The sequence below is a fragment of the Vespa velutina genome, chromosome 11 (genome assembly GCF_912470025.1).
Source record: "Vespa velutina chromosome 11, iVesVel2.1, whole genome shotgun sequence".
Taxonomy (NCBI): Eukaryota; Metazoa; Arthropoda; class Insecta; order Hymenoptera; family Vespidae; genus Vespa; species Vespa velutina.
This window is the reverse complement of record NC_062198.1, coordinates 3,366,658-3,393,799: the sequence shown is the minus strand read 5'-3', so window position 1 is coordinate 3,393,799 and position 27,142 is coordinate 3,366,658. Positions and strand designations below refer to the sequence as shown.

Here is a 27,142-nt window from a genome sequence, read left to right as displayed (position 1 = left end):
ACTCACTGGGTTCTCCGAGTAGTTCGCCATCGGCAAACAGTTCGTACGGATCATTCTCCGGGTACATAAGTGATATATTATATATATTAGTTTTGCGGTTTACGTGTGTTCTCATCATTGTGTGTATGTCACATAGATATTAGGTATAAATTTATTAAAAAAAAAAAAAAAAAAAAAAAAAAAAAAATAATAATAATAATAAAAAGAAAAAAAGGAAGAAAGAAACAACAGACAAAAAATTGTGCTTTTCTTATACTTTGTTTTGTGAAACAACGAAAAACGAACGATCGAGATATGTATTTGAAAAAGATAATGATCAAAAATATAGATCGATTTGCGAGACGCGATCCTTTAAAATCTTTTCCTTTTTTTTTTTTTTTTCTTTTTTTCTTCTTTTTCGTTTTTTTTTTTTTTTCATAGCTGATCTCAAACAAACAAACAAAATAATTATACTAATAACGAAAGGGATCTATCTGTGAAATATTTAGGAGTTCTTTTTTATTAGAAAATTTTTTTTACATAAAGATAATCGAGAAAAAAAAGGAAGAAAAGAAAAGAAAAAAAAGCAGAGGAAAAAATAACTCTGATCAAATTTTCATATCTCTCCGTTTTCAATTTTCAATGATTTATATAATATTTTATATAAGTAGTAGAGTGCAGTATACACGATAGTCATATTCGCATTTTTTAATGCTATTTTTTACTCGGCCATGAAACACTATTCGTGTTTCTATTAATAGAACGATGATAAATAAATGTTTCCAATATGAAGTAAGAAGGACTTTCTTTTTTAAGGTTCTCTTCTTTTTCTTTTTTTCTTCTTTTCTTTTTCGTTAAATATATATATAACAATAATTTTACAACTCTTATACGAATTTCCTTTGCTTCCTTATTTATTTATCTTTTTTTTTTTTTTCCTTTCAAGGACAATCTCCTTTGACTTAGAATAATACCAAACTAATGTAAACATAATATATATATATATATATATATACATCTCTCTCTGTTTCGTTCTATTTCTTTCTATAATTTCTTCTAGAGATTTCTCGAATCGAATTCTCATTTCTATCAAAATTTTGACGACCTTCCTATAATCAACATATCTCGATCGTTTGTTAAACGTTTCGATCTCTTATCGAATTTTAAAAGACGAGATAGAAAAGCAACGACGAGTGTACGAAAGACGAAAAAAGGAAAGGGAAAGGAAAAGGAAAAGGAAAAGGAAAATATTTGTGCATTTCAACGATGGATTCGGCCCTTAAATTAGGACGAAGTATGGGCAATGGCGTATATAGAGCTGCTGGGGCCCTGTCCCGTGGAGCTCGATTCTTTCTGGCTGCATTCCCATTTTTCGGAATAAACAATCCGGTATGATGAGCGAATTATATACAAATACTTTCATTAATTTAACATTTTTTCTTTTTATTAAATACCTAATATAAAAATATCTACAACGGATGAAATGTTATAAGTAATATTCAGTGCAAAAAAAATGTTATGAAACGAACAGAAAAAGAAAGAGAGAGAGAGAGAGAGAGAGAGAGAAATGGATGGACGGATGGATATGAAAAAAAAATATTGTTACCTCATCGTAACACGATTCAATACTACGCAGCAAAACGCAATAGACGCAATTCGATGCGAATGTATACTACGTATAGTTCGTCATATACTTAAATAGATTCCTCGGAAGATAGTGTTTTATTGTATACAAGGGACTCTCTTATAATAGTTCGGAGAAAATCGATTTAAAGTTGAAAATTCAACAGTTTGAATTATTATGATTCATCGTAAAAAGGGAACGACCGACCCTGTTTCATCGATTGCATTCAACACAGGCGCCATGTTCTTTTAACTCGTACAATTAATAGTCTAAAAAATGTTGGCACGCGCTAACAATATATATCGCCTCGAGGAATCATTGTCAAACGCGAGATTAAATTTAGAACGTGATTCTATTATACGCCATTTGGGAATCTAATTCATTTAAATAAGAATCTAATTTAAATTAGATTTTTACTTTTTTCTTGTTTTTCCTTTTTTTTTCTTTTTTAATATTTATTTTATGATATTTAATTGAACATAAGGATTATAATAATCCGATTTTATTTGTGTTTGTCGAAATTATAAAAAAAAAAAAAGAAAAAAAAGAAAGCTTATTATGTTTGAACATTATTATTGGTATATAAAATAACAATGATAAAAAGCACACACGCATACTCCTCGAGAGTACAGAAATAGTAAGTAAGAAGAACAATACCAAGGTGTAACTTAGCACGTATAAGCTACATGGTGAAAGTATAAAAGCTCGAGGCGAGGCAAAGCTCAACGCAAAAGCCAGCCGGTTGTAATATAGTGGTAGTGGTAGAGAGAGTATGCGTTGAACACCCCAAAAATAGAACGGGAAAGACGTCGGACTCGAAAGTTCACATTTCATCGTTCTTCTCTCTTTTTTCTTCATCCTTCTCTTGTTTTTCTTTTCTTTTCTTTTCTTGTTTTTATATTCCTGTTTTTCTTCTTGCGTTTTTTTTTTTTTTTTTTTTTTTTAAGCAGATACTCTCGAACTAATGAGAGATCAGTTTAATCGATTAATATTGTTTATAATCTTTATAACAATTCAATTTTGTTTTACCTTTTATTCCTTCGATACTCATTCTTTTTGTTTCGTTTTATCAAAGATATAAATTTATTTATCATTATCGTGCAATTAAATTGCCCGCTTAAAAGTCACGGCAAAATTTTATGACAGCCATTATGGCCGCCTTTGTAACCAAATAATATATAATGACTTTTTTAACGAGTATGACCGCACCCGATATAATAAAAATTTTTTCAAACAAATTAGACAATGAAAATAAATAGGGAAAATAATATATACGAAATTATTGCGTCTTGTTGGTTAAAAAACCAACCTTCCTATCCCTTAAAAAGAAAAAAGAAACATCTAATGACTCGAATGCGATTATTATTTAACACTATAGACGAATTGGCAAGAAATTTTAATAATTTTCTATAAACCAGACTTTTTCTATCTGCATATTTTTTTAAAACTTTATTTTTCTTCTTTTTTTCTTTAGAGCATTTAACGTAATCATCATTACAGTCGTACGTATATATATATCTCAAATCGATGATAAGCATGCTTGTATGCATCGTACATATTTACAAACAAATAAAAAAAATAACAAAAAAGAAAAACACATGGCTTTTCTACCGTTCTCTTCGTTTACGCGTTGCAATATTATCGTCGGACACGCTCCGACGAACCGAATAAATGTCCTTTCGCAATTTCGATCTGTAAAACATCGAAATGACAAAAAAAAAAAAAAGAAAAAGAAAAAAATAGACGTTGATAAAAATTGTCGACTATTTTCGACAGTTATAAAATCTATATGAGTGAATGGAAGAAAAATAATAATAATAATAATAATAATAATAATAATAATAATAATAATAATAATAATAATAATAATAATAATAATAATAAAAGAAATAGAAATACTATTGACATGAAATCACTTTCTAACGTTAAAAATTTGTTCTTGAAATCTTCTTAGTTTCCAAAAGTTTAAATCAATTGTAATAACACCCAAGTTACGAAACAATACATCTTTTAGCTGAACTTCGTAGCAAAAAGGTGATAGATTAACCGGAAGTTTATTTTTCTACTTGTTACGGACAATGGTCTCTCTCTTTCTCTCTCTCTCTCTCTCTATCTCTATCTCTATCTCTATCTCTATCTCTATCTCTCTCTATATATCTATCTATCAATCAATCTATCTTTTTTTAGCACACACGAATGATTCCCTGGCCACATTCCAACTTTCAATAGAGTTCCTTTTTCCTTTTGGTGACGAGCCAAAGTCTTCACCGACGAACAAGCGTGTTAGAAAAGATATATCCCGAATCGCCTTGGGCATTGATCTGCTTGCAATCGATTTTCTATTCCCTTGAAAGCTAATGCAATTTCTATCGGTTTATCATTGGCAACGTTTAAACACGAATAAACACAAATTATTTTAATTAAATTTATTATTTTTATCTTTTTAGGATTATCATAATGAGTATGAAACCTCGGAGATATAGATAAATACGATTTTTCGATTAAAAATATTTAATCATTCTTATTAATAATTATAATTTAAAAAATGTGTTTATACAATATGAATATATCTAAAAAAAGAACAATCGAATTGTTTTAGGGCGGTGAAGATGGAGAACATGCAGCTAGCAGTTCAGCGGAAGACAAATCTGCCGTAAGCAGTCCTTCGGAGAACGAAACCAGCAGTACACCATTAACATCCGCAGTAGAGGCTACAGAAGAATCAGAAGCAGCATCAGCAACGACAACGACGACAACGACGACGACAACGGCATCGACGGCGGCGGCAGCGACGACACCAGAAACAGCAGCACCAACAACAGCAACGACGACACCACCAGCAACCAGCCCGGTAGCCGAGGAAAAGAAAGAGGAACCTACTCCCTCTGCCCCTACTCCCGTCCCTCTAGAGGATAAGAAAGAAGAGGTCGAAAAAGTCGAGGCAGAGAAAAAAGTAGTTGAGGTCAGTCCAGACGGTGGTCAGTCCTTAGCGGACTCAATAAAAGTCTCCGTCTTCCGAGTCCAGCCAGTCGATACGCCGTCTATCATTGAGAGGAAAACCAGTGAGGATCTCCCATCCCAACTCCCATCGAGCCCTCCACCAACTCCGATCGAACCGTCGCCCTTACAACAAGCTCAGCAGGCAGCGGCGACGGCTGTCACTGTTACGGCTTTAGCTAAAGCTTTAGAATTGCCTGTTGAACCTGTTGTAGATAAGGACGTTACGACTGAAGTTAATTCCATGTTACCAACAATTTTACACCAAGACCCTCTAGAAGACGTTCCTGAATTGTCATTGTCCGCTCGCGTTTCTAACAATGATCCACTCGAACAATCATCTCCAATTCTCTCGAACCTTGAATCAACAACCATTGAAAAGATAATAATTCCTGTTGACGTAGATTCCGCTCTATTGCTTACAAAAGACGAACCTGTAGGTATCGTAAACAAGACTGATGAGACTGTTCCTATACTGACGGAACCCGATAAGACTAACTTTCACTCCAAACTCGAAACTGTTAAGACTGATTCAAAAATGTTGGAAAATGAAGCGACTAATGTCGAAGATATTTCTAAATGCACTTCCGATAACATTATTGAGGACATCAAAACGACTGAAAAATTAGAGACTAACGTAACAAAGGTAGAAACGACACAGGAAAATGTTGAAATTGTTAGCAAACCTGAAAAAGTACCAGATGAACAAGCTCCGGATGAACAAGCTAACAAATTCATCGAAGATGCCAAGGAGGTTATTATCGAGACACCATCGTGCAAGGAGGATATCATCAAGGAGGACAACAAGATAATCATTTTGGATGATGTCGAGGATTCAAATCCGTCCAATGTGATTTCAAATCCTGAAGGAACATGTAACGAACACATTATTGTCGAAGCCAAACCAGCAGTAGTCATACCTTGCGAAGAAGTAGAAGAAGAAGTCGCTGAGATAATCGAAGAAATGGTAGCTGAGGTAAAAACTACAGACTCCGTTGAAGTAATCGAACCAAACGAAGAAAAAAACGAAACAGAACCTATATTATCAGATACAACCTTGCCAATCAAAGATCTTCTTGTAGAAAAAATGAACAAATTAGATGTCTCTTCTATCCCTGAAGATGTTGATATGGAACTAGTTGATCAATCTATAACAGAAAAGATAACTGTAGTCGAAAAACTTGCGGATGAAGAAAAAGATATAATCGAGATAACTGAAGTCAATAGTTGTTCAGTCTCTTTGCCGATATCAGAAACAAAAGAAATCTTAGAGGAACTAATACCTGAACAACCACATCTGTTACCACCACCACCGCCACCGCCATCATCATTAACATCAACTACCATTACCGAAGTCGCTTCCAACGAGCAATTAAGTGAAGTACAAGCAAATGAATCTTTAAAGGACCTAACAAATGCCAATGAACTCTTCTTGAGTTCACAAAAAGACACAATAGTAACGACAAACGTTCCCACGGAAAGACAGAGTCCGTCCCATACTACTATTACGAGAATTACAACACCACCACCATCACCACCATCTTCCTCACCTACTCCTCCTCCTCCTCCTCCTCCTTCTTCCTCCATTTCTACCAAAGAGGAAGATACTTCTTGTCGACTTCAAAGTGAATCTTCTGAGTTCCCATTACCACCACCAAATGAACTTACAACAAAATCTCCTCCTTCCTCGCCTCGATGTAACGTTAGTCAAACGTCCAGTAACATAACAGAAATCGTCCAATCGTCAATCACAAGTCCAAGTCCAAGTAATCGATCCAGTACAAGTATCGTGTCTAGCACTACAACAGCCACAAACGATTGCTCGCAAACATTGTTGCACGACGACCAGACCGATCGAGATTTGAAGACGGAGTCGGTGTCTCAGAGCCTCAATTCGTACAATGATTCAGAAGTTGAGTTGAAGGAGAGGTTAGCCCAATCCCTGGCGGAGACGGAAAACCAGAAGGAAACCTTATCGTGTCGATCGTTGAACGACGATGTCTCAACTGCCTTCCAGGAGAACCACCAGGTGACTAACATGCGACACAACCTCCTGGCATGAATTCGGGCCAGCCAAATTACATTTTGGCAGTGCTCGCTTGTTACCAAGTATATCTCTCGTCGTTACGGTTCGCACCACCACAATCTCTTCTTGTCTCTTGTCATATAGACATTCGATAAATATGTATATAAATATATATATTATATTATATATATATATGCACATATATATCGATGACCATCATTACAGTTATTCCTTCAAATTTCTCCTTATCTTAATAAGTATAACTGTTATATTCAAAAATCTTTCTTACTTATTCCAAACCTTTTTCTACATACATATATATATATATATATATCTTTGTTTGTCTCTCCCCTCTTTCTCTCTTTCTCTCTTGTGGTCGAGATTGATATATCCCGCTGTGTTGTTATAAAACTTCCTTGATGATATATTTCTCATATCCAATATCTCAATCACATTTTCTTGACGAAGAGGACAAAATTATGATATCTGATGACTGCATCTCCAAAAAAAAAAAGGGTTTTTCTTTGCACGTTCACATATTTCGTCATCTCCAGAACATTCTTACTTTCTTCATACTTACTCACTCACTCACTCACTTAATTACTTACTCTGGTACTCTTTTGTTTCTAATAAAAAAGGTTTATCCATTTTGCTTTGGCCATAAATCCTTCCTTCTTGCGATGGATCGATCATGTCCCAAAAACAATCTCTCTTATCCTTAAGTGTCTATGTCGAGGGTCTCGTCAAATGTTTATCCTTCATCCTGCCAAACACACAAACAATAAAGTGAGAAATTACTTCTTTCATTCCCTTTGATAATCCCTGATTATCCACCCTGTTTTATATGGTCAAATCTCCAACAATATCATCCCTCCCCCCTACACCATATTACCAAATTATTACCTAAAAAGAAACCCTTGCGTTGTTTGCCTCTTGGTTTTCTTGACACGGTATATTATTATTAACCTGGCTTTACATTTAAAATTCAAAATACGCTAAAAAAAAAGTAGAGCCAATATTGTAGAGCTCGGTATTATTATGTGTATGTAAATACATATATATATATATATATATATATATATATATATATATATATATATATATATATATATAAATAGATCTATAGATAGACATATATATATAGAAATCTTAAGCATAACAGCAAATCAGTTTCTTGTTAGAAACGTCATCATTTTTTCTAAATTTGTTATTATCACTAATATGTTATGACATATAGTTCGCTCGAATATTAGATCAATTTTTTAAAATAGAGTGGAACTCATTGATAGACGTGATCTTATTTTATTCATTAATTCATTTAGATCAGTAGAAAACTGGCGCTTCGAAGGAGCGGCCTTCGTTAATGATAAAATGTATTCTTTTTATTTTTATTTTTTTATTCTTTTTTTTTTTCTTTTTTTTTTCTTTGTTTTGTCTGTTCTTTCTGTCTCCCTTTTTTTTGTTTATTTTTTTTTTTTCTTTTTTATTTATCATTTTTATTCGATAGATACGATCGTACTTCCATCGGATTATATTATTCTTTTCGCGTAATTGCATCCATTGCGTTTTATTAGAAGCATCTTGTATATGCCGCATGCAGAGTTATTTTTTTTTCTCTCTCTCTCTCTCTCTCTCTCTCTTTCTCTCTTTTTTCTTATTATTATTCTCGGGATTTCTCAAACGAGGTTCACACATGTTCTTTGAGCTGCTCGAAGCATGGTGAACGATTCTGTCCTGTCATTTATATCTACTTTATGAATTTCTTTGCGTTGAAACATTTAAAAGGGAAAAGAAAATATCTAATCAAAATTATAGGATATTTATTATTGTTAATTTTACGTTTATTTTTTCTTACTTTTATTTTCTGTTTTTCTTTTTTTTTTTTTTCTTTTTTACTTTTTTAATTCGAAATGGTTCGACAGAATCGATTCACGTTCTTACGTTGATCGTATTAAAATAAATAAAATAAAATAAAAAAAAAAAAAAAGATAAAAAGAAAAAGCATGTTTGGTTTTTTGGGTCATAGACAGGAAACGCGCCTTTTTTCAAATCAGGAAAAGAATATTTTAATTGTGTCTGTCGGACATGATGTTTTGCAGAGCACTCCGGAAATCGAGAACCCAGTAGTGGAAAAGACCACCGTGACTAATGAAGTTGGTACGACAGAAAGTAACGTTGAGGAAGCTCCAAAGGTGGCACCACCAGCCATCCCGATTGAAGTTCCAGCTTCGCCGCCATCTGCACCGGCCATTACCGAAGATGTTGCTTCGGTCACTAAGGTAAAACAATGATTTAGGGGGAACCATATGTTATGCTCTGTCGTCGTATTTCGACAGAAAGATAGAGGGAGAGTCTACTTGCTGTCTACATCGATAATAATCATGAGAGTATGATTATGGGAATAGGATGACTCATTACTTAAGTGGGTGTCACCATAGATATATAGATGAACTCTCCACTGTCTGCTGACTCTAAAGAAGAAAATTCCTCCACTTCTGGATATGATTCTTCAGAACCTGTTTGTTTCTCATGTCCTGTTGAGTAAACACGATACTTGACTCTTATTTATGATTTCGTAATCATAATTAAAAATGATGATCGCCTAATAATCCCGAATACTTGCATCTTAAAAATCTTATGACGATTATTGAGCGAGGGGCCATCTGATTATTATTAATCTAATACATTGTTGCTTTCTTGTTCTTTTTTTTTTTTTTCTTTTATATTTATTATTTTTTTTTTTATTAGTATTACTGTTATTATTATTATTATTATTATTATTATTATTATTATTATTATTATTATTATTATTAATACAAATTCATTGGTTCTATTACACATTGTAGGCCATCGAGGAAATCGACATTAGTGACAAAGCAGTTGCAGCAGCGGTTAACGAAGCCATTGAATGCAACACGAACGTAAGCTTTATCAACATGAATATGTAATATTAATTATCGGACGAATACTAATCGAAATTTTTTTTTTCTTTCATTTCAGGAAATAATTGCCGACGCGCATCACCAAAACAACATGAACGAATAAACGCCATTAATCGAATTCTATCTTGGGAAGAAGAAAATTCTTTTCTCTCGTTAAAACCAAAAAAATATATTATATAGATATGTATATTTGGACCATTCCTGCAAACTAAACCAGAAAATAACGTTCTTTCGTTACGAGCAACAACACAAAAAAAAAGATAAAGCAAGAAATAAATAAATAAATAAATAAACAAGATAAAGAAAATAAAAAAAGGGAAAGATGAAAGAAAGAAGGGAAGAAAGAAAGAAAGGAAGGAAGGACAGATAGGCAGAAAGAAAGAAAGGGAATGGCGATGTTACCGCGATATCGCGAAAATAAGAAGAAGAAGAAGAAAAGAGATGAGCATTATAGACTTTAAATAGTAGGCCTATTAATTATTATGATAAAAACAAAAGCCGGCAGGGTGATGAATAAAAAAAAAGAAAAAAAAAATAAAAGATACAAAAGGAAGAACTCATCGCAAAAGAAGGGACTAAAATGATTGCATTATTTAAAGGAAGAAAGCGAGGGTCGCTAAAAAGGGTATATAATAAGGGAAAGAGTAAGTGAACGAAAATGATGATTTTGAAAAATAAATTAAAATAAACTAAAGAAAACAAAAAAAAGAACACAACAACCACTACCACCACCACCACCACCACCACCACCCACCACCCCAAAAACCCATGTATACGCGTTTGTGCGCAGATTATGAGATTCTTCTTAAAAATAAGAGATTCAAAATAAAAATAAGAGGAAGACGAAACAGTAGTAACAACAAGAACAACAACAACAACAAGGAAAATATTAATAATTAAAATTAAAATCGCATCTATCTCGTTCAGCGCGTATCTCAGTCGCTCGTAACCGAAGGATCATTGAATTCATTTTTACCACGGGCCGAGCCCAGCCGCAGGTGGTTAATAATGATTGGCCTTCCTGTGTAGGAATTTAAACAAGAATAGTAACAACAACAACAACAACAAAAGAAATGATTATTATCATTAAAGGGTTACCGAGAAATAACAAAAAATAAAAAAAGAATAATGCGCATGTGAGCGAACGAAAATCAATCTTTCAAAGATCACCGTCATCTGTCATCGTCATCTATCAAGGTCTTCATTATCATCATCTTCATATTCATATTCATCATCATAATCATCGTCGTCGTCGCCGTCGCTGTCGTCGTCGTCGTTGTCGTCATTGTCATTGTCATTGTCATTGTCATTGTCATTATTATCATTATCATTATCATTATCATTTACCGTTATCGTCACTGTCGTCGTTATCGATAGACAAATATCTTTATCGTTTAGCGTATTTGTATCCGGTTGGTAATACTCAAAAATGGCTGGTGCCCTCCCGTGTAAACATTAACATTAACATTATTATATTTCTATGAGAGAAAACGAGTATGAGATCATGAATGGAAGGATGAATAGACGAGAAAAAGTAAGGAGACTGATAGAAAAAGAGAAAGATGAGATGAGAGAGGCCCTAGGGGGTGTGCGTGTAAGATTAAGAAAAAAGAAAAAAAAGGGTCGAAAGTAAGAATTGTTTAGTAGTGTGTGCGTGTGTCGCGGAACGAAAGAGTGCGCGAAAGAGATCGATGCTCTAATAATTAAAAAAAAAAAAATAATAAAAAATAAAAAAAAATAAAAAAAGAAAGAAAGAATTACAAATACAAGGAAGGAATGTGGAAAAAAAATAAAAAAAAAAAAAATAATAATAATAATAATGGTGTACGATTTTACTTTCATTATTAATTATACGACGACGAAGGAAAACAAAAAGACCGCTACAGGCTCTAATAAAACACTTTGCAAAAGAAATGAATAATAATAATAATAATAATAATAATATTAATAATAACAATAATAATAATAATAATAATAATAACTAAGAAGAGAAAAGATAGCAATGAGACAGAGAAAGAAAGGAGAAATGGTTTGGATGAGCCAAAAGTTGTCGAAGCGCAAATACGCAAAAACAAACCGCACGAGTGATTTAAACGAAAATAAAAATATATGAAAAGAAAAAAAAAGGGGGAAAAAAGGAGGAAAAAAAAAAGAAAAAAGCTCGTATCGCGAGAGAAAATAATTTCTCTTAAGAGGGAGGACAGTCGATGATATACATATATATATAAAAAGATCTTTTTTTATTTTATTATTATTTTATTTTATTTTGCTCGTGTTTCCTTTCACGGACCTCTTGATTTTTCTTTTCTTTTTTTTTTCTTTTCTTTTCTTTTCTTTTCTTTTTAAATTTCGGTCTTTGGTTTTTCCTTTAAATATATTTGTACGATCAAGAATTGTGTTTTTTTGTTTGTTCTTTTTTTTTTTTTTTTTTTTTTTTTTTTTTTTTCTTCTTTTTTATGTTACATAACGATGAACTATACACTTCTATTATATACATTTTTATGATGTTTGGATAAGCGCAGAATGAAAAACACACGACTACTCTTGTATTTTACGCATATATAAATGGAAGAAAAAAAAAACAATGAAATATACAAAACTAAACACATTTACCAAGAGAACATTTTTACACGCACATGAGTACGATGATACTTTCGTACTTTACCATCCATCACCCCACAACCATTCACCATTCACCGCCACCACCGCCACCGCCACCGCCACCGCCACAACCATTCACCATCACCATCACCACCACCACTACCACTACCACTACCACTACCACTACCACTACCATCACCACCATCATCATCATCATCACCATTACCACTACGAATACACAAACTTTTAAGTAAAAAAAAAAAAAAAAAAAAAAAAAAAAAAAAACAAGAAACGTTATACAATAAAGTCGAAACACAGTGTAAGTGATATTTAATCTAGACGTATAGAAAAAAATACGTTCGTGTAATAAATACAAAAAAAAAAAAAAAAAACGAAAAAAAAAAAGAAGAAAACGGAAGGGAAAAAAAAATTCGGTGTTTGTTCGATAAATGATATTTCTCTTTTTAAATGAGAAAAAGAATTTACGACATGAAGCCTATCTCTCGTAATTTTTATGATAATCATTAAAAGTATCATCATCGCCTAATTACAATAAACAAGACACAAGCGTGCACAATTTTACCGCCCCGAGATATATTAGGATGGGAAAAAAAAAACAAAAGAAGAAATAAAAAAGAAATGTGAAAAGGACAAAAAAAAAAAGAAAAGAGAAGAAAAGAAAATAATAAGAAGGAACGGTACCTTTTTCAAGTTTTTCATACAATATTTCTACGTTTATACGGATCTCCCAGAAGTAAAAGAAAAGAAAAGAAAGAAAAAAAAAAAAAAAAGAGTAATTTACATGCGAAAGCTTTTTTTATTAAGACAGTAGCGTGTAGACCATTTAAAGCTAATCGAACAAAAATAAAAGAAAAGATAAAAAGAAAGAAAAAGTGCATATACCATGTATATTATGCCTCTCGATCAGAATATTTCCAAGTGTTAGAAAAGTTGGTATTGATTTTTGAACAGTATAATTAATGAATAAGAAATAAAGAACGAGAGAAGTTTAGGGGAGGGGGAAGGGGGAAAGGGGGGGGGGGGTTGTAGGGAGAGAAAGACTAGGGGTAGTAGATGGAAGAAGCAAGAATAATATTAGAGATTGAAGAAGAGGTGGAATAGGAGCAGAAAAAGGAGGATGAATAGGAGAAGAAGGAGAAAGAGTAGGAGAAGGAGGAGGTGGCAAGAAGTTAAAATTAAAAGTTGTATAGTAAACCTTATTCGTATGGAATTTCATCAAAATAGTATTGTCCATAATGATATTTACAACGAAATTGAGCCGGTTTTCTCAACGGAACAAATTTCGGCAACGAGAGAGAGTATTAGCATTTTCATTTGAAATTCTTTAAACGTGACTAATAATCTGTGTCTCAGCGTAACAACAAAATGGATTGTTAAAATAGATTTGGGGCGTCTTCCGGCACATCGAGTCGACTCGTTAATGTAAGAGAGGAGAAAGATCTTTGCGTTTTTGAATACTATTAAAATAAAATTATATTAATATAACACTTTTTACACCGGAGACGCTTCAAAAACCACAAAACCTACAGTCTTCAGTATCTTCGATCAACAGTTATGATAGTAACTAAACTATTCTACATTTATCTATAATCTAATAAACTGTGAAACAAGTGTACGATTATGTATATTTAATCATAAATCCCTTTGAACGTCCTTTCTTTTTATTTTTACTTTTTATTTTTTTCTTTTGTGCTTTCTTTTTCTTTTTCCTTACATTTGTGAGCCACATAAAAACCTTCAAAAGAATTCTCTAAAATATATATGTACATATATATATATATATTTTTTTTTTTTTCAAACGTAATAATTTTATTGTACAAAACGCGAGAGAATACATTATTGTATTATTGTTTCCATTGTAGTTATCAACGTATCTAATTCGTCCTTGTTCATTTCAACGTCAATGATACGTCGTGTTCCCTTTTCTTCAACAATAAAATCTAATTGAAGTAGAGGTTCTCGTAGCGATGCCATTTTACTCGTACCCATGACTAGCTGTAATTTATAAAATTTCAATATACACTCTTTTTAATAATTAATTATATAAGAGATATAATAAAAGATTTTATTACTTTTAATCTCCAATCAAAGTCAACTAAAGTTTGTAATTTTTGTTTGGAGTGTTCCATTAATAAGGCATGCGTTAATTGTTCTTGTCTAACTTTTAGACAATTCAAGATATCTTTTTGAATTGATTCGGGAAGATCGTGATACTCTGGAGGCATCTAAAAAAAATGAATTAACTTCAATAAAAAAAGAAGAAAAAAAAGGCAAATAAAAACTTAAAATAATTATTTAACGTAAAGCAAATGCCACAAGGGTATAATGATAATTCATTCCATAATAATTGTCAGTGATGATTTTATACCTTTTCTTCCATCAAATATAAACATGCTGGATTACGTAAAAGCATTATCATTAATTTATAAATATCTTCATATGCTTCTTTACTCCAATTCATACGATTCATGAACTTGTGATAAGACGGTCCTGGATGTCCACAAATTTCATCTATGCACGCATGTAATAACTGCAAGCAAAATATTTATATGACAAATCAGTTCTACACATAATACATTTAATAAAATATATATTAATAAAAACTACTAACTTCTTTCAACACATCACCCTTATCTTCATCGATTAAGTTGGAATATAAAGACTGAATCATGTCCATCCTTAATCAATACTTTAGCATTTTGTAATATATTTGTGTCGTTTCATCTGAATCAAAAAAAAAAAAAAAAAAAAAAAAACAATAAGACAAGTACAATAATATACAATAATATTAAAAATACATTTGTTTTACAATATAATATAAATTATCAATGGATAATAATTAATATTACCTTATGTTACAGATGAATTGTATTATGTGATAAATGATATTTTTTATAAATGCGTTTAAATAAATGAATACAATCACTTTGTTTTAACATTTGTTTATCACATTTAACAGATTGTCAATTGTAATTAATTCCGTTCGAAGGTTATACATTCAGATATCGCAGGGAAGTCATTGAAACAAAAAATAATTTTATTAATGCCAGTTTGTAGCAGGCGCACCAACATATCTACCTGCGTGCCCACTGGCGGTAAAACTTTTATATTATGTCGAACTATCTGAATTATCCAAGGAATAATTGTTAAATAAAATAAATTTCTTTTTCAAAATTGTATTTCAAATATCACGAGATATTACGAATATTGATTAACATAAATGATCGTACATTCTTTTTACGTTACAATTATAAAATATAATAAGAAAAATTTACGAAGTATAGGTTAAAACGTAAAAAAGAAAAAAAAAAAAAAAAGAAAAAAAAAGAACAAGAAAACTACATTGTCAATATAACGTATATATATATATATATATATATATATATATATATTTTTTTTTTTTTTTTACTTATGATAGTAATACACATTAATTAACTTTCAAATTAATTACTGAAAAAATAAGAAAAAAGGAAATGAAATTTTTAACGAGCATAGATGGCGCAGATATCTCATTCACCCTCCTTTTCTTATGATAGAAAGAGAACTCGATATGTTTCCCTTTTATTCGTTGTCTCCACTACATTGTCCGTTTAGTAAATCCATGCACTACTGTGTATAGTCATGCGACGTGAAAATGTTTATCATAGAATAAACAACATTTTATGGCTATTTATCCGAGTCCCTCGAATTTATCACGAATTTTCTTTTGCGGTAAGTTTTCAATGTAATATACCTCACATGACTTTCTCTGGAAGAATTTTTTTATTCATTTAATTACACTTATAATACTTTGATGGATTATCGAAAGAATATTTCTACTTTATGGCTTCGAATCGATTTATTTGTATATATAGCGTTTCTCCAATTATACAGAAATTTATTGTAATAGTATATAATGAACTTTTGTCGCTTGTTATATTCAATATTTATATATTTTATTATGCAAGTATTTTTTGCACATTAAATAGCGTTAAGATTATATAATTCTTCTATTATATTTGTCGCTTGACCTCCTTTTTTATTATCTCACTATCAAGTTTGTTGAAATATATAGTCAAAATGTAGGTCAACTGTTGTTTTTTTTTCTTTTTCTTTTTTTTTTTCTTTTTTTTTACTCTATTTCATTTCAAACATTTGTTAATTACAACGTGAATTGAATGCGAATTCAACATTCATTTCGTCATAAGCATATGTATGTTTATGACAAAAACAAATTTAAAAAATTTATTTTGACTATTTTACTATTTCAATTTTTTTTGCTATGCATAAATTTTGATTCAATTAATACTTTTTGTTGAACAAAACCATTTAAAATGTATTTAATTAAGAATATTTTCAATCCGATTATTATCTTTTATCATTTATCGATATTTGTAAACAATTTTTTTTAAAGAAACACTTACGAACCTTTATCAGGATTTTTCATTAGTTCGATTTTTTTTCTTTCGTATTAGTGCCAACGAAGAAATTGAAACTGTCGTACGTGACTTAGATCATGTAGTTGTTTCGAAAACGTTTTTCGTAATGTATTTCATAAAATCAATATCATAGTTGTGAGTATATCGATAATGAAATTGTTATGTGTACGATATTCGTAATATAAACATTTTTATAAATATTACTATACTTTGATTGAATTATTTATATATTCTTATATTTATTTATGTGTATGTGTATTGAAATATATATATATATATATATTATGTTGCATTTTTTTTTCAGATAATAAAGAACCATCCAGTTATTTAATAAAAACGTGAAAGAGCATCAAACATTTATTAATAAAATATTTCAAGAAAACTTAGAAAGACAGTTGATCATAGTATAGTTCGTTTGGTTTCATTTGTCATTATAATGGTTAAGTATTTTGAAGACAATACAACCTTTTACTTTAATTGGAAACAAGTTGTACAAGGATTTTGGGTCAAATATCCTAATCCCCACAGGTATTAAACATATTAAAAATAATTTTTGTTTTAACATGTAGCTATTTATTTATGGACTTTGTAGACAATGTCACTTTTTTTAATTATGTTAACAGCTCGCATGTCTTGTCGGAAGATACTATATCTAGAGAAGTTAAGGATGGCAAGCTTTATTCTAAACGTCTCTTGACAAAAACAAACGGAGTACCAAAATGGGGTGAAATGTTAATTAAAAAGAAATCTGTTAAAATTGTAGAGGAAAGCATATTGGATCCCGAGGCAAGGACATTGACAACGTATTCAAGAAACTTCACCTATAACAAAGCAATGGTAGTAATTGCAAACAGGATACACTATATTACAGAGAAATTTTCGTCGCTCTTTAAATATCATATAACATAATCTTAACGTATTACTACTTAGAGCGTTATCGAGAAAGTTGTTTATCGAGTTTCCGATGAAAATCCTTCATGGACTACAGTACACAGATCAGCATGGATATGGAGTTGTGTGCTTGGATTTAGTAAAGCAATTGAAGCATTTGGCCAAGATAGATTAAGAAAGAACTATATTAAAATGTCATTAGGTTTTAATCATGTTCTTGGACGTATGTTTCCACAAACAGCACAATTAGCAACTTCTCATGGCAGTTGTCAGGTAAACGTATCAAATAGGAACACTGTCTGTAAATTTTCATACTTTTTAATTTTTAATATCAATTTATAGCCCGACGATTTAACAGCTAGTAAATCAATTCTGGCAGAAGGTTTACAACATTCTTTAAAAGACAAAGCAGAACAAGTAAAAGATGCTGCTAAAAAGGCCACAGATTTAGCGAAGCAAAAGACTGGTCAATTTATGTAATATATTGAGAAGAATCAGATTAATTAAATGTTACTAAACCATTAACTATCAAGTACTATGCCAAGTGGAGAAATTAAATGAAACTCAAAACAATAGTAAAGAAAAAAAAAAATAAGATCATTTAAACTTTGTTCTAATCCAATTAAAAAATTTAAGATATATTGAATCTAACATTTAATATTACGATTTCGCATATATATTTTTTCTTTAATATATAATTTTTTTCTTTCGATATTATACATAGAAAAAAAAATTGATTAATTGTATATAATGGATACTTTTGTTTTATAAAACATAGTTAATTGTATTTCAAAAAACTACCATTCCTCTAACTGCCAGAGTCCAGAATATACATACAGAATAGGAATATCCTGTTGTTACTCAATATTGAATCATTTAAAATTTATTACATATGTAATTTTAGTATAAAAAACACTCTTTTTAGGTACGATCAACGTACGTACATGACTTATACATTACCACTTGTCTAAAATAGAATGTGCAAGTTTAAGCATTATAAAAAATAAGTCATGTTTATCTTGGTGATCCTACTGAATTATATAAAATTATCAAGACTTTTATGGGTGCGAAGTAAAACTCGGTTTGATTTGTTGTTCATCTGACAAAAATCTAAATCTAAAAATAGCATAAAATATTAATTGAAATATTTTCTAGGATTATTTAAACGAAATTATTTTATTTAATGGCACTCTATGACTTAATAATACAATACATACATATACGCATATATTTATGTGAAATGCATTTTTATGTTCACTAATATATTTTATAATGTCGACTATAATTCTTTTCCTTTATGGAATTACAATTTTTCCTCAATTCTGAAAATAAGAAATACAATCATACTGTTGAAATATGAAGTTATAAAAACTGTATATATAAAAGATTTATATAAGTTGTGACTTGATACATTGTAAGCAGAATGCCGATAGAAAATAGATACTTGTATAAAATTAGTTATCAAAATATTACATAATAGAATTTGCGTCCTTATTGCTTTAAAGGGTATATATAATATATATATATATATATATATGTTATATAATATATATTATATAATATATATTACATATGTATATACTATATATTATATATGTATATGTATATATATATATATATCACAACTGTATTATATTACAAGAATATATTTACTGTTTGTATGCTTAGTAATGTATCATATAAAATATAACATATAGGTAGTTATTAAAATATATGTTAAATACATAATATATGTTAAACACATGCAAGTTTTTTGTTATTTTTCTTACTTTCATACCAAAAGATAGAAGGATAGTAAATCACGTTAATTCACATTATTTCCTCAATAGTAAAATTCCAAAAATTCATGATACATGATGTGTTGTAATAAAAAAATTAATTATTATATATATATAAAAATACATATATAGTATATAATTTTATAATGAAACATAATAAGAAAAAAAAATAAAAAAGAAATCATTTCAATTTAAATTCAAATTCTATACATATACATATATGCATGCATATATAGATAAACGATTATCAATCAAAATCTTTGAGGTTATTAATCAACAGTTTCTGATTAGAGGACAATATATTTAAAGAATTTTCTTAGATGAAAGCTAGTAAATCTATCGAATTAATATTAGGAAAATGAAATATTCATTGATTCATTAAAAGGAAAATCAATGAATAATATTAACATGATTCATTGTCATTACGCTTATCAAAGACTGATATTTGTGAAATGAATATCGTATTGGAAATAACGACGAATGTTTTTTTATCAATCTTTTTTTGTCTTTCTTTTCTCTTTTTTTTTTTTGGATTAATTTATTTCTCTTTTCATTTTTATTATTCCACAAGCACCGAACCTGATTTTCTGGTTGACCTTGTCCTCACCAAATATGGATTCCCGATTAATGAAATATCCTTGAATCATTATATATCGACTTATATCGTTTACTGACGAAGAAGAAAATCAGTTCGATAAATGATGAATTTTCCCATGATATCAATTATAAAAACTGTGCTTCATTCTTTCCTTTCATTTTTTTACAATCTATTCTCAAATTCCAAGTGGAGTAGTGGGGGAGAGAATGAATAATATAATACATTTTATTTAATAAAAAAACAAAGAAAAGAAAAAAGATGTTATATGTATGGCATTATTGTTGTTATTATTGTATGCGTTGACGCACAAAAAGAAATTCATCTCGCGAAATATGTGAAAGAGGGAAAATCCAACTCTTATTTATTAAAATGCGTGTTAGTATGAGAATTTCTTGGATAGGCATAATTATTTCCGAGTTGTCGATCAGTCAGATCACAGTATAAAAGTGAAGACTCCAGATCGACTTCCTAACAGTCGATCTTCGATATTACTTGAGGAACATACGATCGTATAACCAAATTTTCGTATAAATTTATAATATATTCAAATTAACAGAATGTATCGTGTCATTATTTCTACAATTTTGAGTGAGTCAATAAAAAAAAAAAAAAAAATAACAATATCTTTTATATTAAAAATATATAATAAAATATAGAAAATTTGAATAATTCGAATTTATCTCCGTCGAGTTTTAAATCAATCGATTTTATTGATATGTTATATTTTTTTTATTCGTCTTTTTCTCTATTTATCTTATATTTAATAATAATAGAGAATTAATACAACATTTTTTTGCTTTCTTTTTTCTTTTCTTTTTTTTTTTTATCACAGTTGTATTCGCAATAATATCAAACACCATAGCCTTTCCTCAGGTAAGTTTACGAGTTTTATTTTAAATATTAGTCTATATAATATTTGTTTTTCGATTATTTCGACGAATCAAGGAGCACGAATGTTTCTTTCTCTGTATATATATACATATATATATACATATAATGTGTGAAATTTTAAGACGAGCAATCTGATTGGTCAAAGAAAAGTTTTTTGAAATTCTATACTTGTATATATGCGTATATATGTATATGTATAATATTTTATCATATCATTTATTCTTTACCTTTATTATATACGTTTTATTTTAGAATGACTTGAATCTCGACGATGTTTCTCGAGTAGATGGTTTCGTTTTCGATGGTCCTGTCGACAGACCATTCTCCTCGACTCAACGTTCAATGATTGATAACATGGCAGATCGTGTACCAACGACGCGAGCGACACCTCCACCTATTACTCCAGGATCCGAAGCTTATGAAAATTGCATTGCTAGATGTTTGGTAAATAAATTTAATTTGGATAATCTAATCTTTTTACCTTTTGGTTTTTTATAAATAAATATATATATATGTGTGCGTGTGTGTGTGTGTTAAAAAAACAGATTTTTCTTGTTTACTGTATATGTTAATATGTATATATTAATATGCTAATGTATATGTTAATATGTAGTTTTTTATTTAGCATGCTCGGTAAAACCAAACTACGTAACATGATTAATCACTATTGATCTTTGCTAATGTATTAGAATATGTGATTAGTAATAAGGATATATGTTTACTTACGTGCGTCATCAATATACCTAATTATATATTTTTAGATATATACATATATATATATATATATATATATGTATATATATATATATATATATATATGTATATGTATGTATATAATTCGTATTAAATACACACATACACATATATACATATATGTATGTACAATCTTATGTCGTTAATGTTTCTCTAATTAAAAACAAAAATAATAATAATAAAAAAAAAATATTATTTACTATTTACTATTTAGAAATATTACTAAAGAAATATATATATATATATATATTTTCTTTTTTGATGCAGGTTACTCCAGAATATAATCCTGTATGTGGAACAGACAACATTAGTTATGATAATCCAGGAAAATTAAACTGTGCAGTTAGCTGTGGCAAAAGTAAATTCATGCAACATCAGAGATTAAAGTTAATTAAAAAATAATAAATATTATTTGATATAATATTAATTTTATTTTTTATGTTATTACAGAGATAAGCCTGAGTGCTTATGGACGTTGTAGTGCCGACGGGATCAGAGGTTAATGGACTATTTCTGTAGATTGATAACACTGATTTATTACAAGATTGAAATGATCTATTGCGGAAGACTGTTTAGCAATATATATTTTATAATATTTTCTACTCTTTTCTTCTTATTAACACATCTTTAATAGATTAATAATTATAAAAAAATTTAGTTAAATCTTTTCTCATATTTTTACTATACAAGATCATTTATAATAAGACTTCATCTTCGTCATATCGTAACTTAATTGTTATATTATATATGCATTGTATACTATCGTTATATCGTTTTATAGAAATAAATTGCAAAATAACAAAGTACAAACTCTCGATTGAATATCTTACAATATTTATTATTATTATTATTATTATTATTATTATTATTATTATTATTATTATTATTATTAATATTATTATTATTATTATTGTCAGTATGGTTAATGTAAAAAAACGAAAAATAGGTAAAGAATAAGAAAAGAAAAGGTGCAGCAGTGATTTAAGATATTAGCCCATTATAACAAATCAACCGATCGAAGAATTGTTTCTATCAGCCCATCTGACCCTTCGAGCAATTTCAAAGTTTCCTCCATGAATACCATAAAGATGTCTAGCCAATATATCAGCCCTGTCTTCTTCCGCTCTTATAGCCATTCTTCTATATCGTCCAATTGCCAAGAGGCAAGAGGCTATCAAAACTATTTGAATGATCAGCCAAAAGATAAGTAAACCTAAAACTAAACCGGCGTCTACGCAGAGTAGTCCATCAATGGAGTCTATAAAAAAAAAAAAAAATTTAATCAATAAAAGAAATAATTAAAAAATGGATTAGAAAAAAAGATATAAATCGTTATCAAACGACGATTAAACTTACGTCCACCAGCGATTAGAATCGTATCGGGAGTAGTATTATCCCTGGACAGTAGAGGATCCGCAAAAATCACAGGACTCTGAACTATGATAGACAGTTGTAATGGTAGTTCATCTGGTGTTTTGTTCCTGAAAATTTCAGTTACCTCAGCAGCAATATAAGGCTCCGATGTTGACGCAACGACTGTCGACGTTCGTTTCCTTCTTCCATAAGAGACACGATTTCCTTCGCAATGTGTCTTAAAAATGAAAGAAATGAAAATTATATATTCTTCTATTTAATACAATCATGATAAACGTTAACTTACCGGCTCGCATTTATCTAAACAAAATTTAACAATAACGTTGAACCTGACCAATTGACTTTCAGGAAATTTGAACGCGGTAAAAGTGGCAATGAGTGAACGATTATCAATTGGATCTTTGGATAACGCTGGAAAGGTTGTTGGATCCGTAGGGCATCCAATTTCGTTAAGTAGAAGATAAGACCAATGTCCTGTTGCACTACTAGCTACTAGATGTCCAGCCATGATATCATATGGACCTAAAATACTTGAAATTCTATTTAATTCCGTGCTTTAATTTTATATCTATCATTTATCAAATTCGATCATGCTTAATTGCTCTTTTGAAGAAAGAGACAGGGGAAAAAAAAATATCTGATACGAATGACTGATCAAATTTACGAAGATAAGATACTTAACCAACAACATACCATCAGCTGGTTTAATTTCAATTCTGAGAGTTAGCCTTTCTCCCAACTTCGTAACGACTGCATCCTGATGATTCTCGTTTAAAATTCTCATAGTTATCATTGGTACTTCCGATGATGCGTTCATTACGATTGTTGAAATTGGCGGTACTCCTGCGCTAAAGACGTTATTACGGATATGGAAAAAGTCAAATAGATAATATATTTTATAAGTCTCAAAACAGTGCTCACTTGGGATCAGCAAAATTTAAACTTGATTCCACTGATATATTTCTAGGCTGTGGAATATCATGTTCACCTATAGTACATCCAACTTTAACAGCTTGATCACCCAGTCTTTGAATAATAGGATTGAACTGTACGACTATGGTAGCCCATATCATCGTCCTTGTTCTATAAATTATTAAATATATCAATGGAATAATTGATGAAATGATTTTTAGACAACTCACCGATTTTCATTATCGATTGAAAATGCTGGCGTAAAGCCACATGGAATTTTAGACATATCCAATTCCTCAGTTTTTGGTAAAGGCAGTGTTAGTATTGTTACATTACGACCAGTACCTTGAATACCACAATCATTTCCATAACCATTGGCGTAGAGTCTACCTTCGAAGGGTTCCATCGTAATCAAAGTGACTGTTAACGTCGTGTCACTGCATCGTACCTTAACTGAATGACAATATCTTTTAATCTTGCAATTGAAACAAACGCTAAAGTATTTATTTAAAAGAAACTCACCGTCTAAACAAGGCTCTCTTTCTTTATAAATACTGTTAGGTGTGTTAACAAGTGAACTGGTACCAAGACTCAATGTATCTTCTGAATGTAACCGACAAATTGGTTTCTTGTTTGAAGTGTATACAACTGTGTAACTTCTACAAATGAAACCATCTTCACCGAGATCGCATCTTCTCTCGCACTATTTAATATATTACTTTCGTTATAAACTTGTATTAATATATATAAATTCTAATTAAATATATACCGATACCTCTCGTTTGTCAACACCAGGTAATTCAAGATCTGAATATGGCAGAGTTACATTTGAAAATTCAGCATAGGAACAATAATCCATTTTCACTGAAACATAATATGTGATTTAGATCATCGATAGACAATATATTTACGATAATCTTTTTCTTCTTTTGTTAGATGATTAATATAGATGATGTAAATATATTATTATATATTTTTTAATAAAGTTTCTTACAGATATTACTCACGTATATCATGACACTGATGTTGCAGGTACTCGTCTCTATACATGGAAGCCCTATAAGCCTGTGGCCTGATACTTCTTTCGACCATCGATAAGGCACATCTTCCCAATGTATTATTGATCGATAATGCCTTTGATGTACGAAATTGTGCTGATTTACAGGCACCACCTGAAAATAAAAATTCGAATAATTTCATATTCCGATGAATTTAATTTTTTAAATGACAATGACAGAGGAGCAAATTTTTTTATTTGTTCTTATTTTTTTTTTTTTTTTTTGCAGACCGACCTGATATCAAGGATATTGATCATGTAAATTTTAGTATACCTGCATCAATACACGTTTCATAGCATCGATTTCTCCGCATAGCTTGTGGCAACCAAACAGACGCAACATCGAGTAAAACAGCGCCCAATGTTCTTTCTACTTGCCAGAGTTTCTTTTTTTTACAAGTTTTAGGTACTGAAATATATATCAAATGAATATTCAACGAATATTTGTATATAAGAAAAATATTATTAATACCTTTTATACAAATTTCTTGATAAAATATAGAGTTTGACTCTGGAACAAACTCATCACCTTCAACTTCGACAGTATAACAGAGACTTCTATCGATGTCGATCACGAAGGCAGTGCAATTAATTCGTTTACATCTGAATCAGATTACAATTAAATGTTAAATTATGTGAAAATTGATGGAAAACTGATATATTATACCTTTCGAAGCAAGGGATAACAATACCATGAGCATCTTCGCCACTGAACAAAGCAACTTTAGAAATAGTATACTCAGGTCTAGCTCCGCTAACTTTCTCCCAAGCAGTATCTTGACAATTTTGGCATGATCCTAAAAAAAAAAAAAAAAAAAAAAAAAAAAAAAAAAAAAAAGAAAAAAAAATTAAAAGAAAAAAAATTAAAAACGAATAGAAAAGAACAAAGAAATTAAAAGTGATACAAGAGGAAAAAGAACACCCTTCGATTCTTTCAAATATAACAAACATTGTATCGAGAATATTTCAATGACGTAATATAAACGTGTTTGGAGAAATAAAAAAAAAAAGAAGAAAAAAGAAAAAAAAGGAAAAAAAAAAAAAAAGAAACCGTGATAAAACATAATGCAACAACACCTGTACAAATGATCGATGAGATGATGACGGCGACGACGAGAAGAAAAAATACCAGCGAACGCGAACGTCCAGGCATCCTTTCAACAAAACTTTTTATCATAAACAATTGGAAAATCTATAAATTAATATTTATCAAACGATCTAACGCGTCCTTCCTTCCTTCTTAGGCACTATAACTTCGTCGTTACATAATTTCTTCTTCGCCGTAGTGTTAGTACGGCTGCTTTATCTATCTCGTAATACTTGTAATTAATTTTCTTCGATACCAAACATTCACACCGTCTTCTTCGATCGGCCGATTTTTTTTCATCCTCATGCCCGTCAATCAAAAATTCTCTTCTTCTTCTTCTACTTCTTTTCTTTTCTTTTTTTTTCTTTTATTTATTTATTTTTTTTTTTTTTTATTTTTTTTTTATCTTTTTTATTTTTTTTTTTATTTTTTTTTTATTTTTTTTTTTTTTAATATATACAAAAATAAAAAGAAAGAAAACACGTTCGTCGTCTGGCAACAAACGAATGACAATTCCGTTCTCGCGTTCGTACCACGACTGGCTCTACTCACGGGATGTGGGCAAAACTATATATCGAGGTGCATTGTCGTAGAAAAAAAAAGAGGTGTTCCTGCGAAGACGAACAGGACGCGCTCGGTGGTCCACGAATGATCGCGATAGGCTTCTCCCTCTTTACTCCTCCTCTTCCTTCATCACCAGCAATCGCAATTAGTCACCCCTCTTTAATAATACGTATTACGTTTTTTTTTTCTATACTGTATCGTTGTATATATTATATATTATATATAAATGATATTTTATATAGATATAATATATCTCTTTAAAATTGCATTGTATCATAAAATTGCAATGTGATCATAATTATAATCTAAATTAATCATTTATCAATTAATAATTTTATTTATTAATTATATTTATTACTTCTTTTCAAAATAAAAGAGACAGAATAATTCTTTGTTATATTCTCTGACTAAATATGAGAATGAAATTCTGAGAATGAAATTTTAATTTTATCAAAAAAAGATAATCTAAGTATTTTAAAATCAAATGACCTTCATTCGACTAAACATAGATAAATCTATTTTAATATGATATTTTAAAAATATTAGAGAAATATAAATAAACTATAATGGTCTCTTCGATTTAATTATAAATAAAATAATATAATATAATAAATAACTATAAAATAAGG

The 27,142-nt window shown here is 30.0% G+C and overlaps 5 protein-coding genes across 7 annotated transcripts in view; 3 read left to right on the top strand and 2 right to left on the bottom strand.

Moving 5' to 3' along the window:
* LOC124953070 (mucin-17-like) overlaps positions 1–12,561 on the top strand; it is a 46,354-nt gene extending 33,793 nt beyond the window's left edge. The window contains exons 6-9 of the mRNA XM_047503949.1: positions 4,203–6,629; positions 8,726–8,905; positions 9,473–9,547; positions 9,627–12,561. Coding sequence (XP_047359905.1) covers positions 4,203–6,629; positions 8,726–8,905; positions 9,473–9,547; positions 9,627–9,671 — 2,727 coding nt within the window. The 3' untranslated portion in view covers positions 9,672–12,561. The remainder of the gene's footprint in view (positions 1–4,202; positions 6,630–8,725; positions 8,906–9,472; positions 9,548–9,626) is intronic.
* Positions 12,562–13,397: 836 nt separating this feature from the next.
* LOC124953069 (COMM domain-containing protein 8-like) lies at positions 13,398–15,318 on the bottom strand. Its single transcript, XM_047503948.1, has 5 exons — positions 15,040–15,318; positions 14,802–14,914; positions 14,559–14,720; positions 14,263–14,415; positions 13,398–14,185 (listed from the first exon to the last, which is right to left on the bottom strand). Exons 2-5 carry the CDS (start codon positions 14,865–14,867, stop codon positions 14,027–14,029), a joined length of 540 nt encoding a protein of 179 aa, XP_047359904.1. The 5' UTR covers positions 14,868–14,914; positions 15,040–15,318; the 3' UTR covers positions 13,398–14,026.
* A 400-nt stretch (positions 15,319–15,718) lies between these two features.
* Positions 15,719–18,506, top strand: LOC124952829 (PRELI domain-containing protein 1, mitochondrial). Its single transcript, XM_047503306.1, has 5 exons — positions 15,719–15,901; positions 16,913–17,136; positions 17,232–17,445; positions 17,539–17,772; positions 17,842–18,506. Exons 2-5 carry the CDS (start codon positions 17,045–17,047, stop codon positions 17,977–17,979), a joined length of 678 nt encoding a protein of 225 aa, XP_047359262.1. The 5' UTR covers positions 15,719–15,901; positions 16,913–17,044; the 3' UTR covers positions 17,980–18,506.
* Positions 18,507–20,302: 1,796 nt separating this feature from the next.
* LOC124952830 lies at positions 20,303–22,121 on the top strand. The gene is made up of 5 exons (XM_047503307.1): positions 20,303–20,463; positions 20,708–20,748; positions 21,019–21,210; positions 21,787–21,877; positions 21,970–22,121. The coding sequence occupies exons 1-5, from the start codon at positions 20,433–20,435 to the stop codon at positions 22,020–22,022; spliced, it is 408 nt and encodes a 135-aa protein (XP_047359263.1). The 5' UTR covers positions 20,303–20,432; the 3' UTR covers positions 22,023–22,121.
* On the bottom strand, positions 21,928–26,505 carry LOC124952828. Of its 3 annotated transcripts, XR_007102014.1 has the most exons (14): positions 25,940–26,504; positions 25,530–25,659; positions 25,335–25,465; positions 25,137–25,271; positions 24,813–24,977; positions 24,581–24,669; positions 24,328–24,508; positions 24,036–24,258; positions 23,815–23,976; positions 23,587–23,741; positions 23,180–23,415; positions 23,018–23,110; positions 22,876–22,956; positions 22,635–22,777 (listed from the first exon to the last, which is right to left on the bottom strand). XR_007102014.1 is itself a non-coding variant. In XM_047503305.1 (13 exons), the coding sequence occupies exons 4-13, from the start codon at positions 25,174–25,176 to the stop codon at positions 22,527–22,529; spliced, it is 1,737 nt and encodes a 578-aa protein (XP_047359261.1). In that variant the 5' UTR covers positions 25,177–25,271; positions 25,335–25,465; positions 25,555–25,659; positions 25,940–26,505; the 3' UTR covers positions 21,928–22,526. The 3 variants fall into 3 exon arrangements, 2 of the variants coding, with proteins under 2 accessions (XP_047359261.1, XP_047359259.1); XM_047503305.1 differs by having other exon boundaries at positions 21,928–22,777; positions 22,876–23,110; positions 25,555–25,659; positions 25,940–26,505; XM_047503303.1 differs by having other exon boundaries at positions 21,928–22,777; positions 22,876–23,110.
* Positions 26,506–27,142: the final 637 nt, after the last annotated feature.